A 14,133-nucleotide genomic window follows, 5' to 3' on the forward strand; every position below is an offset into this window, starting at 1 on the left:
AGAATTTGCCCCTGGCATGTCCAAGGCTATCATGCTCCCCAGGGCGGGATATGTCCCTAAGGTGCCCAGGATAGTGGGTTGTCCAGTCATCATGCAGGCCTACTGTTCCCTGCCCCATTAGTTGGCAGAACAGGAGAGGCTGCATTTGCTTTGCCCAATAAGGGCCTTGAGGACTTATGTCCACTACTCAAGCTTGTGGCGTCGTTTTTGTCTATTTTGGGAGCGGGAACTGGGGTAATCCGGTTTACAAACAGTACCAGGGGCACTTGGTAGTGGAGGCCATTACTCAGGCCTATGAGGCACATGGCCTTGTCTTGCCTCTCAGCATCAAGGCTCACTCCATTAGGAGTATTGCCTTGTCCAGTGCCTAACAAGGGGTGTTCCCTTGAAGATATTTGTGCTGCAGCAGGATAGTCCTCTCCGCACACCTTTGTCAGGTTCTATAACTTGGACCTGGATCCCACTCCAAACACGTTTTCACACCACTGTATATATATTTAGTGAGGCATATAGGCAGGGAGAAGTATGTTGGCATCTAAGCAGGACACGGACTCTCTTTGCTTTGTTTGTTTGGGAGAGGAGCATGCTCGGTCGGTTCTCGAGGGAGCCAGTTGTTTGCATTGTGAGGGATTCCCTCTGTACAACCTCCGATCCCCCTTGGCTGTATTTTCTAAGTCAACAGAAGTAAAGCTCTGTATATCTCTATAGCATTCCGTAGCAAAGTGGTGTTCAAGATGATGACAGAAGTGGAATTTGAAGTTGGCATAATTAATTAGTACTGTGGTTGAAGCATGAAATTGCATGAAAAATATGCAATTTCTATGCTAATTATTCCTTATAGAATCACAATCTCATGAATGAATACAGGGTACCATTTGCTTGGTCTGATTTATTTATTTGTTTGTTTGTTTGTTTGTTTGTTTGTTTGTTTGTTTGTTTATCTATTTATTTATTTATTCCAAATCAAATTAACCCAGGAGCCATCATTCCAAATTTGAAGTACAGTATTGGACTTTCTAGCAACTGGAATGAACACTTTTCAATACTTTTGAATACCCAGGGAGTGAAGCTCTGTTAGCAAAAATCTGATTTTCCCTTGATATTCTGAAAAAGTGAACATATTTGTATGTCCAAATTACAGTATTTTTCAGACACACACAACAGACACACACAGAGAAAAATGTGGCACTTTTTAATCAGCCTGTTAAATTCCTGGAGTGCAATGTGTATTAAAATGAATCATAGTCTGAAAATCAATTCAGCATTGATAAAAAAAATATTACAAGGCACAACTTAATCAAAAGTTTTATTTTTTTTAACAAGTTAGAGTGACATAATACATCCTTCCTGCACAAAGTTTAGACTTTGTATTAGTGACCATTGTGTGTTTTGTAAGAAATCTGAGTTTAGAGAAGTAGCTGCAGTTTGAGGAAGTGCCTGCTGTCACTCTTAATATCCAGTCTATAGCTGTTGGTTCTCATAGTACAACACACTAAAGTGAAACAAGTCACAGGACAACACACACAGGCTTTAGCGTTCTTTATACTAACTTCACAATGGCCAGAAGGTCCTTCATATACATCAATCCAGTTGTTAGGGCAGCACGTCAGCGTAGACGACACAGTGATGTGAGTACAATTATCTTTATTCAGATTCTGCACATGCAGTGATAAATAATCTATGTGTTTACCATTTAACCTTTAAAGTTAGGGTACTAATAATCAAGTGCATGAATAGTTTCACAGTGGTCAAAAACAAACAACCTTCAGTGATTCTGCTTGAGCTTGTTTCATGTGCTAATGAAATAACAACTTTTAGAAATACAAGTGAATTATAGCTGCTGTGAGTCCATTGTATAATAAGATATACACATATAGTGGAGCTGGGTTCATGTTTCATGCACAATTAGTGCACAATTGCTGAATCAGCGGACCACAAGGAGAAGTATGTTGGATTTACAGTTTCACAATTTGTCATTACCACTGACAAATTGTGAAATCATTACCAATTATGTACATTACCTTACTGGGATGTACAGATAAACCAAGTGTATGTTCAATTATGCATTTACACACTGTAAATATACCAGTATACTTTATATACATGGCAGTTATTCCTTCATGTCCACCATCATGACTGATCCCATTAAAGTCCATAAGTCATTATTCAGTATTATTGCTAGTATTTCAAGTTCAAGTTTCTTTTTCATGCCTGTTAAGGTATGTATTTTTCTTATATTTCTACTCAATTCTACTTAACCAATCCAATATATTCTATTTAACCAATGCATTTATTGTTGGTCAGATTCTTCTTTTAGTAAGAATCATTGTGCTTAACTCGCCAAAATAGATTCATTCATAACTGTGTTCATGACAAAAAAAAAACATCTGTAATAACTTGAATGAGCAAACACATTTCCAAAAGTCTCAGTGAGGCAAGAGGAAATAAAATAACATCTGTTATGCTGAAATCTTCCTGTCCTCCATGTGAACATGCATATTGCACCACTAACTGTTTTGAATAACTTGTGTTTCTAATAGGCAAAGTTTAGCCAATATACACTGATGTGATGAAATACAGTTTCCATGCTAGCATATTATGTAATTTAAAGCTTCTGAATTTTACTTGCACCTTTTTGACATGCTTTGGTAATACAACTTTTTGTTGACTGGATGGACTGCCAAAGTGTAAATTAAAAAGTGCTGCCAGAATCTTTCTGCCTTCCAGATTATTCGAAAGCAGCCATCATAGAAAATAATAAATACTACTACTTGGTCACAATCCCAGATTTAACATTTTTGTGTTTTTTGTAATGCTGCCACAAGTCAGTGAAAATGGTTGTTAATTATGAGCTTGAAAATGTATCATGTATTAAAGCTTTAAAGGTAATCACGCTGTGGCAATAATCTGTAAATAGGTGGGCTAGTCAGCTTCATTAATGCTTATCACCTGAAATTAGAAGCTGCCCTTACAATGTAATTACAGTAATTACTGATTTAAGCCCATCACAATTAAATTAATAGGTGTTATAATGTTTATTATGATTATTAGTTATTAGTTGTTTTAGAAGCTAAAGTAATGATTGCCTTTTGGGTAAATTTAGGCTATAATGTAAAAAGAAGTGATGCTCTGAAATACATTAGAATTAATTATAATTTATTATAAAAATGTCTGTGCTGCTATCTAATACTGTTCACCATATATAAGGAGGGATAGCTCACACAAGGATTTTTTTCAGAACAGAACAGTTTAGATTTGTTAATTAAAATTTTTATCTTATCATATCTCTCTCTCTCTCTCTCTCTCTCTCTCTCTCTCTCTCTCTCTCTCTCTCTCTCTCTCTCTCTCTCTCTCTCTCTCTCTCTCTCTCTCTCTCTCTCTCTCTCTCTCTCTCTCTCTCTCTTGATTTGTCCCTAGAATTCAGATTTATTTGCAATGATTGAGCAGATGCAGGTAAACAGAGATTGCCTCTAGTCCCTGGAGAAAAAGAGTGAAGATCCTGTTTTGTGTCTTCTTACACTCCACTCTTGTTTGTTGCTATGGCCTTGATAGTGACACTCTTCTTTTTGCAGACTTTCTAAGTCCTTTCTCTTGTACTTTCTCAATCTCATTATATATTACTTTTCAGTCTGCTCATTGTGCACTCTTCTGTACACTACAGTGTATAGCTTAAATAATGCTTTTGCCTGTATTATATGCATTCTGTGAAGATGAGATGAAAAGTACATTATATGTTTTCTATGTGCTTTGTGGATACACTGCAAGCTCAATTGTTTGAGTGAGTGTAATAATGGTGCTGAAACGATATAATTGCAGCCTATTTTCTGCTCTATAGAACAGCAGAATGGATGAGCAGAGAGGCACACTTCCACCTCCTCTTAAAGTAAGTGTGGTTTTTAAACAGATTATATATATACATAATAAATACAGTCAATGTCAATGTGGCTGGGGATTTGTCCATTCATCCACAAGAGCATTAGTAAGGTCAGGCAGTGATATAGTGTGAGAAGGTCTGTGGAGCAGTCAGCATACAGTATCAATTCATCTTAAAGATGTTCAGTAAAGTCCATGCTCTGTGTAGGCCACACTTGAAGCTAGTTTTTCACATATTTGGGAGCAAATGAGTGTTTGTGCACTCAGCTTATTTTAAACATTGCAAAACATGTGAATTTTTCCATTTACATTGCATACACTGGACAAATGTTCCCAAAACTGTTTCTTCATAGTTGTACACCAAAATCTTGTAGAAAGCCTTACCAGAAGAGTGTAGGCTGTTCTAGCAGCAATGTGGAAGAACTCAGTAATGATGCCCTTGTTTTTTTAATCAGTTGACATTCTTTTGGCCTTGTATTGCATTGTAGATTTATATCTATTATTTTTCTTATTTTGGTAAATTTATGTAATTGCTTTTGTGTTTATTTAACAGACAGAAGAAGATTATATTCCGTATCCAAGTGTTCATGAGGTAAATAAAATGTAAAAAATATAATATGATACTAACACAGTATAATATTTTTCCCATAGAGTTAATCAATACACATTTATAACCTTCTAATTGACAGGTGCTGGGACGTAAAGCCCCATTTCCACTGATTCTGTTGCCTCAGTTTGGTGGTTACTGGATTGAGGGAACCAATCATGAGATTTGTACCATCACAGCAGAGGAGGAGACACCCTCATGTCCAACATCCCAGATTAAACTGGAGAGTAATACCATAGCCAAAATATATAGGAAACATTTCTTGGGCAAGGTGAGAACAGGAAATAATAATGGTACTGTAGTTTTGATAATTGCACTTAGTCAGAAAATACATTTTTTTAAAGCTTATTTATGCATATAAAATTTGTTAGAAAACGTTTTGTTAAAAGATTTCAGCGGTAAAATAATATTAATATAATATAGACTTTAATACACTGTATGTGTGAGTGAACATGTGCAACTGCAACTCCATACAGGAGCACTTTAATTATTACTCTGTGGACACAGCGCTGGGCCACCTTGTCTTCTCAGTGAAGTATGACGTGATTGGGGACCAAGAGCACCTCCGATTACTGCTTAGGTAATGCCCTCACTCTCTCTTTCTTTCTCTCTCTCACACACTCAAACACACAGTCTCATCTCTTGCCAGAACAACTGTATTCACTCATTATTCTTTTGTTCTCACTTTGTCTGTGCTACTGTACATGAAGTTGTTTGTCACTCAACTCCTCTGTGACTCATGCACCTCTTTCTTTTTTTCAGGTCCCTCTCTTTTCTTTTGCACTTTTATATTAGTAGGATAGAGTTTATCTAATTCCTCTGTTCTATGTGCTTGTTTTACTGTTATCATTCGTTTTTTAATGATTGACTCATAGAAGTGTTTTTGGCATGGCCAGTGATAAGAATGTGTGGTTCTATATGAATGTGTCATGTTAACTCACATGCAAATACCTCAAGAATATGCTTGTGATATCTGACACAAACAGCCTTAAAGTATGGAAGTATTTTCCAGACAATTTTCAAAACGAATTGCAAATTGTATTTGCACTTGTGTTATCTATTTGTGGATGCATAAATTGTGGCATAATTCAAATGAAAATGCACATTGTATGTTACCGTTTGCATTTTTGTTTATATGAACATATAGCCTACTAATGTCTTACAAATTTCACATGAAAAAGCAAAGAACATTTGCGCTTGCGTTTTCCAGCTCTTGACTCTATAATATTGAAATAGCAATAGCAATTCCTGTTTGCTATTTCATTGTGTGTCACATATGGTGCCTGCCAAATTTCAAATGTCAAACATCCTGAATTGCAGTTCCCTTTGCATTTGCATTTCCATTGACTTGCACAGAAACCTGTCAGTCAGTGTTGGGGTTGGAGTATACTACCAGGCATGTTTGTATTTGGAAGCAATGTCAGTCACTAGCAAATTAAACAGACTTATTTAATCTCCTCTAGGACAAAGTGCAAAACCTACCATGATGTGATACCCATTTCATGCCTGAATGAGTTCCCCAATGTGGTACAAATGGCAAAGGTAGGAGAAGCACAATGATCATCATGTGAAATCTAAGAAATTTTGCACGATTATTTGCATTGACAGTATTTGTTTCCATCAGCTTGTGTGTGAAGAAGTAAATGTGGACAGATTTTATCCAGTCCTCTATCCAAAGGTCAGTGTCCACATCTTTACTGTCACATCACTGCTTGTGTATCAGGTACATTCTGTCCTTCAGCTACAGTATAGTGTGTTTTCCCACAGGCTTCCAGACTCATCGTAACTTTTGACGAACATATCATACGCAACAACTTCAAGTTTGGAGTCATCTATCAGAAGTTTGGGCAGGTAATAAATACAAGCTATTTCTTTCCTGGGTTTATGAAAATATACTGTGTATCTTTGTTTAATGAGTAGCATTGTGTCTCCTATAGACATCAGAAGAGGAGCTTTTTGGGAACAGTGAGGAGAGTCCAGCCTTTATTGAGTTCCTGGAGTTTTTGGGGGAGAAGATTGAGCTACAAGATTTTAAAGGGTAACTGTCTTTTGAGATAAGGTGCTGTGGTAGCTAGTAATAAATCTATCATACAATTCGGTAATAGCAATTTATAATGAAATGTTGTTTTCGTTCATATAATCATCATACAAGTGAATGCAGAAACCAACATTGAATATGAGATACTTTCCCAGCAGACATATTGACTGAGCTTTTATACTAAATTGGCCCATTCTGAAAATGCTCATATGAAAGGTTTCGTGGGGGTCTGGATGTTACACATGGGCAGACGGGAACAGAGTCGGTGTACCACAGGTTCCACAACAAGGAGATTATGTTCCATGTGTCCACCAAACTACCCTACACTGAAGGAGACTCACAGCAGGTAAGGAATATCAATATGTGTTCACTTAAAGTCAACATTGAACTTAAGGTGTTCACTTAAGGTCATACATTGAACTAGACATAAAGACAGAACATATTTACTAAGATTAAAACTATTTCATGTGGCTTCCTAGTATTATTTTAACCTGTCTAAGGAGCTGTTTGCGATGAGCACTGGGCGTTGTTCTGTAACTGCATATCAACATATGCTTGGTTAATTAGGGCACCACACGACAGTGTTGAACAACAGGCCATTGCAATCCATCTGTTTCAGTACCTTCTGTCTGATTAATCAGAGAGTAAACATCACCTAATGTTATGACACAGGTAATATTGAGCTACTGTTGCCACTCAGCAAGCACAATTTCCAAGCAGATCTTTAAATGAACATACAGTAGATTAAATGTCCATCATCTGCTCAGACATTTTTCATGGTTGTACATGGATTGACGGTTTGTAAAGTGCAGGATAGAGTGCTGACTAAATACCTATTCTATGTCAATCAGCTAGCTGTGAACTATATGCTAGGTAGATAAATGTTCTTTCAGCAACTATGTTCTTCTAAAGTTTCAGCTGTATAGCATTAGTGTATTATTCCCACATACACTCAGGAGCTCTGTTGATTTGTTTTTTGTTTGTTTGTATTTAGTCTCTTTTAATGTATGCAGTCAACCAGCTTTAGCCATCAGCATATTAGTATTCAGAGAAAGAAATATGCCATTTTGTTGTTCATAGTGTGATCCACCATTTTTTTAGTTTTTTAGTTTCACAACATGATAATGAAAAATAAAAAGATTCGATGTGTTTTGCTTCCAGCTGCAGAGGAAGAGGCATATAGGAAATGACATTGTGGCTATCGTGTTTCAAGAGGAAAACACACCGTTTGTACCAGATATGATTGCATCCAATTTCCTGCATGCTTATGTGGTGGTGCAAGTGGAGAATGCCTGCACAGACAATGTCCTTTACAAGGTGACAAATCTGTCTGGTTGCTACTGTATGTGCACAATACAGAATATTCTGTATTCAGTAAAATATTCATATTTTTTTCTTTATATAAAGCTGTTCAGGATATAATTTATATATTTTTATTAATGTACTTTATAATATAATTGTTAAAAAATATCTTTAAACTTTCTGTGTATTTTGCTTAATGCTTTTTTTTTTGCCTTTCAATATAGGTATCAGTTACTTCAAGAAATGATGTGCCCTTCTTTGGTCCTGCTCTCCCAGACCCAGCCAATTTCAGAAAAGTGAGAGTCCCATGGATCCATTTAAAAACCATAAATCCCTTATGGTATTATTTATTATTTGAGTAAGATCATTCTTGCAAATAACAAAAGCTGATTTGCATGATATGACACTACATTCTGTTCACCGACTAGAGTCCAGAGTTCCACGAGTTCCTCCTGACAAAACTCATCAATGCTGAGTATTCCTGCTATAAGGCTGAGAAGTTTGCTAAGCTGGAGGTGAGCAAGAGAAAGATGATCCTTTTCTTTAAACTTTAAAGTTCATAGTATTTGCTGTATTTGATTTAAGTCTAAAATCTCTACAGTAACCGAAAACGTTTTTAAGAACACGTGTGCTCCTACACATTTATGCAATTATCTAATCGGCCAAGCGTGTAGTAGCAGTGTATCGTATAAAATCAAATGTACATACAACAGTCTCTAGATTTTACACAGAATAGTGCAATAAAGAAAAACATCCACTGAGCAGTGATTTTGGAAGGACAGAACTTTTTTTCACAACATGTCAAATCTTGAGGTGGATGGGCTACAAGAAGACTATGTCGGGTTCCACTACTGTCAGCCAAGAACAGAAAGCTGAGGCTCACCATAACTGTACTGTTGAAGGAAAAATTTAGCCTGTTCTGATGAATCTTGATTTCTGCTGAGGCTCATAGATGGTAGGGTCAGAATGTAGCATCAACAACATGAATCCATGGACTAAACCTCAACAGTCCAGGCTGGTGGAGGTGGTGTAATGGTGTGAGGAATGTGTTCTACATAATCACTTGAATGTCTCAGCTTATTTGGGTATTGTTGTTTACCATGTGCATACCTCCATGGACACTGTTTCCCATCAGTTAATGGCTACTTCCAGCATGATAATACAAAAGTGGTTTCAAACTTATTTCATGAACTTGACAATGAATTCAGAGTCTGACCGTTGCCTTCTTAATTACCAGATCTGAATCCAGTAGAACACCTTGGGGGATGTGATAGTATGGACATTTATAGCATGAAAGTCCACCTGAAAAAATATGCAGGATTTATGTGATGCAATCATGTCAACATGGACCAGATTCTCAAATGAATAGTTCATCTTAAGGGATCCGTGGCATGAATAATTGACTTGTTTTGAGAGTTAAGTGAAGCACTACCCAGTATTAGTATAGTGTTCTTTATAATGTGTTTGGTAAGTGTACAAGTATGTAAGAAATAGGATGAGGATTTGTTTGTGTGAAGAGCCTACTGCACTGTGTATTTATGTACAGGAGAGAACACGCTCTGCACTGCTGGAAACATTGTACGAGGAGCTGCATGTGAACAGCCAGTGCATGATGGGATTGGGAGGAGATGATGAAAAACTGGAGAATGGAGGAGGAGGTGGAGGTGGAGGTTTCTTTGAGTCTTTTAAGGTATCTTTTGTTGTATATAAGTGTGATTCATTTTTAAAGAAACTTGACTTACAGCATCAGAAGAGGAAATGATGCAGTAGTTTTTGTTCTTGTTCAAATTCCCATACTTGTTTCTGTGAGCAGAGAGTAATTCGCAGTCGGAGTCAGTCTATGGACGCTATGGGCCTAAGCAACAAGAAGCCCCACACTGTCTGTACCAGCCACAGCGGCAGCTTTACCCATAATTCCCCAGATATCCCCAAAACCCCCGGCATTGTGAGTATACCTTGTACTGACATGCAGTTGGAGTGGAGCAGACTGTTTTGGAAAAGATTTCAGAGATTGTGTTGTTGCCCTGCTAGAATTATTGACAGTCGTTCTGCCCTCCATGACCTACACTTTGGGCTATTTGACTATGACTCTGAAGTGAAGCAGGATGCTGGACAGTGTAGCAGATGGGTCTTTACACATCAGTAGACTGTACTAAACACCATGGCAACAAAAGTAGCCACTTTTGGCAAGCTGATAAAAGCTGTATTTGAATTTCCAGCTTACAGAACTTTGAATAAGAATATCAGCTGCAATATTGTTATATTTGCACTCTATTTGTGGTTACACAAATCAAAATAAAAAAGTAAATAAAAGAAGTATTCCAGTAGTCAGTTACTGCATGTGTGATATTTAGTTGGCATCCCTAAATCAGAGCCATATCTGACAAGTTCCTGATTTCTCCTCAATAGTCTCTGATCATCCCCGGTAAGAGCCCGACACGAAAGAAATCGGGTCCGTTTAGTTCCAGGAGGAGCAGTGCAATCGGCATTGAGAACATTCAGGAAGTCCAAGAGAGAAGGTAAAAACAGAAGACAAAACGAAGCTCAGATTGTTATCTTGTGTATGCTGACAGTGCAGAAATGTTCATCGTTTATATTGCAGCAGTAGGGAGGTGTCTCCCAGTGCGCAAAAGGTACCTGATGGTGGCCATGCCTTGCACGAGCCAAATACTGACTTTTCCAATCACAGTTCACCTGATATGCCTACTACCAGGACTAGGTGAGTATCCATATACATAAGGCACAATTGTTTATTAAAATATGTGAATGAAAATGTAGAATGCTAGAAATTGCATTGGAATCACAAATGGAAGCATGTTCATGTATGGATGACGTGTGTATATGCGTTGTGTGTTTTATTGTTTGTGTGAATTTATGATTGTGGCCGTTTACAAGCTCTGTCCACTAGGGAGCAGTAAAAGTCAAAATATTCATGTAGTCCCATTTAATGTTTGTAATTTCACACGTTTTCCTTGCAAGCATCATTGTCTCTGATGTGGCAATGAACTGTCATGCAATGTGGTTATTTTGTGTACAAGCAGTTACTTTGAAACTTCCTCTACTTTTGTAGGCGCTGTCACTTTGTAGAACAGCATAATATTCTGCAACCACTATTGCTTGAATTGCATATTGACAATGTGTGCTATGCATTTCTGAGATTCATTGTGCCAACAATACTTACAAATACCTGTAGATGAAATCAAATGTAACACTGGATTTAGTGACCATTTAGAATGTGGGTGTTTTTTCTTCTTAGTGCGGCCCTAATCTGTAGAGCCCCCTCAATTCCGGAGACTCACAGTCTGTCTAGGTCCTCGTCCAATGCCAGCAGCTTCACAAGTGTGGTGGAGGAGAACGACCACGAGCATGAGGCTACGGATGATTATGACACAGGACTGGTAACTCCTTAATTTATCTACCACATGCCAGCACGATGCAGCCAACATGATAAATTACACATATTATTCTCATGAGATTTCTTCATTTCTTAAAGTAACAGTTGTCAGTGATTTGAAAGTAAATAACAAGCTAAGTGAAACCTTGATGATTTCCTATTTATGTGCTTCAGGAAAGTCTGTCTTCTGCTGGTACCCCTCACAAGCGGGACTCATTCACATACACCAGTAGTTGGTTTGATGAAAGTCTAAGCAGCACTAGCCAACGCAGCCCACCAGGTCAGTAGTTTATAATACAATATGTTATGTATCTTTGAAAAGCTGTGAATGTTTTTGATGAATAAGCTGTTACAGTAGGTGGGAGTTAAGCTCTAGTTGCTCCCAATTTAGTCATGAAAAAAATGTTTGTTATGGGTTTGTAAATTTGACATTAATGATTAGGATGTCAGCAGATGGTGATAGTTCATATAGTACAATTATTCACAACAATGATTAGAAAATAGTGTGTATTATAAAATAACACCCTGCAGATCCTCCAGCTTTTTGTTTAAAATGCCTTTGTGTTTGACTTCACAGCTGTCTCTCGTCAGCTGTCTGACCCCATTCGGCCCAGAACACAACGACAACACTCTGCTTCAGTGAGATATTTATCTTTTGTATTAATGGATCCTTGTTTCTGCTTGTTGCATGAACCACAGGTTGTAATAGTGGATGTTAATTTGCTCGTGTGTGTGTGTGTGTGTGTGTTGTGTTGTGCAGAACTGCTAGACTTTCCCCCCAGATTTCTTCATGAATGTCCATCGGCAGGTTTGACTAATTTTATCACTTACAGATGAAGGAAAGCATTTCACAATCTTGACAGTTATGTTTTAGATTTCTTTTTATTCCTTAATCTTACCCTTATAGAACCAAACTGTCTACTGTGATTTTACAGCTATAAAAAAGATATAAGCCTTGAGATATATAAACAGCTATAGTGCTCTGTTTCATTTACAGTACTCCCATAGGCAGCTCCTAAAGAAACTAACGCCGGCTCCTGTAGAGACCCGCTGCAGAAGGAGAGCTGTCAGTCACAGGGCCTGTTGCCACGAATTTCTTGTTTTGAGGGCTTGCACCATTTTGTTTGCACCATGCGACTGAACATGCTTTTCAGAATGCCTTTGGGCCTAAGAAGGTTAAGTTTGCTGTCTGTTAAACAGGTGCCGATAGTAACAGCCTTAGGAGTGCATTCTTATGGTTATTTGTCTGCCTGCAATACCATGACATTATTTTTCTGTTTCTATCTGTCTGTGACTCGTTTTGTGTTTTATGTGTCATTAAGCACAACACAGATTACTGGTGGCTCTAATTTTGTCTACTTCTTGTTGGTGTGTATTTATTTATTCAGAATCGTAACAGCAGGCAGTCTGTCAGTCACAGGGACACAGCAGCCTAAGGAAAATGACATCCTTAAAGAATTATTCAAAGTTTCAAATTCAAGTACAGCAGAACTGAACATACTTTTGTGCAACAAAACACACATGTATGAACACTTACAGCAGTGCACCAGAATTGTACATAAGCTGTTCTTTTTTTTTTTTATCAAAAGTACATTTTGTATTATTTTCATCAGTTTTGTGATATATATATATTTATATATATATATATATATATATATATATATATATATATATATATATATATATATATAAATGGTATCTGTTGTTAATTGAAATGACTTGTGCTGGAATATACAAATCATTTACTATCTTGGCAGGTGAGTAATTGTTTCTAACAAGTAATGCTATGTATAATGTTATACTATTTATTTCATTTTTAAAAAGTATTTATGAGTTTTTATGCACATTTTCACAACTTATTGTTATTTGCATTGGGAACAAGTTCAGACTTTTAGATTGTGATGGATATAGTGTGTAGTTACACACACCTGACCCTTTGTAACTGCAGAGCACTTGAGGTTCACTATTCACTGTGCTGTCTACTGTGAGACGTTTTCAAGTTGCCTTCTATAGCTTTATGTGCTCTGTGTGAAATCCTACTGAATCCTGCAGAAAGCACCAGTAACATTTAAATGTACTGTATATAATAACGCAATTGAGTAATTATATGATTTTCAGTAAATGACAATAAAATGATTAAACAATCATGGTGACTAAATCCTCAAGCAGGTTTCAACCTAATCTCTATCTTATCTATTTATGATATTTTTCTCATACAGGGGAATGTGACAAAATGATGTGGTTATTCCACACCTGCTTTATATTCAGTAAATAGAGATTAGGTTCAAGTGTTTATTTAAGAAAATACATTTTCAGCTATCACGTCTAGAAAACTATGGTTTGAGCCACATTTACTTTATTACTGCTGTAATTTGGTTAACTGTAAAATTTTGAAATGGCATCTGTCATTTTGATTAAATGTGACTGCTTCATTATTACTACTACCAGGTGAAATTCAAGCTTTGTGTATTTTTCTGTTCCAGATTTGTTTTGAAGTAAAATCGTTTGTCAGTGATGTGAGAATAATCTAAATTTTCTCTACATTTGGTGAATCTTTTAAAGTGAAGTGTGTGCTAAAGCCTTGTTAGTACACTGCCGTTGTCAAACTGCTTATTAAACTGTTGTCAAATTGCTGTGTGCTTGCACATTATCAAAAATTACTGTTAAAATAAAAGATTACTCATGTTTACCAAAAACGTTGCAAGACATAATTGCTGTAAAAGAACACCAGCCAACATTCACCTGCTTTCCCATGTTCTTTATGCTGCATTGTCCTGAACACTTTTTATGCTAGTTACCATATAGCACAAACTCATTTATAAAAGACTGATATTACTTAATAAAAATTAATGTATGATTTTCCTTTAACCGCAAAGGCTTAGTGTGATATCACTGTATATAAAATACAACTCATGTTTT

General features: G+C 36.8%; 1 protein-coding gene across 7 annotated transcripts in view; it reads left to right on the forward strand.

The window, feature by feature from the left end:
• rap1gapb (RAP1 GTPase activating protein b) overlaps window positions 1–13,361 on the forward strand; it is a 56,314-nt gene extending 42,953 nt beyond the window's left edge. For 3 of the 7 annotated variants that reach the window (XM_027146694.2, XM_027146695.2, XM_027146690.2), the window contains 21 exons: window positions 3,836–3,883; window positions 4,427–4,465; window positions 4,563–4,751; window positions 4,957–5,060; window positions 5,944–6,022; window positions 6,105–6,158; window positions 6,248–6,331; window positions 6,418–6,518; window positions 6,735–6,864; window positions 7,680–7,835; window positions 8,045–8,116; window positions 8,249–8,335; window positions 9,367–9,510; window positions 9,634–9,765; window positions 10,230–10,339; window positions 10,423–10,539; window positions 11,077–11,218; window positions 11,389–11,494; window positions 11,792–11,853; window positions 11,975–12,022; window positions 12,212–13,361. In XM_027146694.2, coding sequence (XP_027002495.1) covers window positions 3,845–3,883; window positions 4,427–4,465; window positions 4,563–4,751; window positions 4,957–5,060; window positions 5,944–6,022; window positions 6,105–6,158; window positions 6,248–6,331; window positions 6,418–6,518; window positions 6,735–6,864; window positions 7,680–7,835; window positions 8,045–8,116; window positions 8,249–8,335; window positions 9,367–9,510; window positions 9,634–9,765; window positions 10,230–10,339; window positions 10,423–10,539; window positions 11,077–11,218; window positions 11,389–11,494; window positions 11,792–11,853; window positions 11,975–11,983 — 1,956 coding nt within the window. In that variant the 5' untranslated portion in view covers window positions 3,836–3,844 and the 3' untranslated portion in view covers window positions 11,984–12,022; window positions 12,212–13,361. Of the gene's footprint in view, window positions 1–993; window positions 1,629–3,417; window positions 3,454–3,835; window positions 3,884–4,426; window positions 4,466–4,562; window positions 4,752–4,956; window positions 5,061–5,943; window positions 6,023–6,104; window positions 6,159–6,247; window positions 6,332–6,417; window positions 6,519–6,734; window positions 6,865–7,679; window positions 7,836–8,044; window positions 8,117–8,248; window positions 8,336–9,366; window positions 9,511–9,633; window positions 9,766–10,229; window positions 10,340–10,422; window positions 10,540–11,076; window positions 11,219–11,388; window positions 11,495–11,791; window positions 11,854–11,974; window positions 12,023–12,211 lie in introns of those variants that run through there. The other 4 variants (XM_027146696.2, XM_027146692.2, XM_027146693.2 and 1 more) reach the window with 4 other exon arrangements.
• Window positions 13,362–14,133: the final 772 nt, after the last annotated feature.

The sequence above is a fragment of the Tachysurus fulvidraco genome, chromosome 5, assembly GCF_022655615.1.
Source record: "Tachysurus fulvidraco isolate hzauxx_2018 chromosome 5, HZAU_PFXX_2.0, whole genome shotgun sequence".
NCBI lineage: Eukaryota > Metazoa > Chordata > Actinopteri > Siluriformes > Bagridae > Tachysurus > Tachysurus fulvidraco.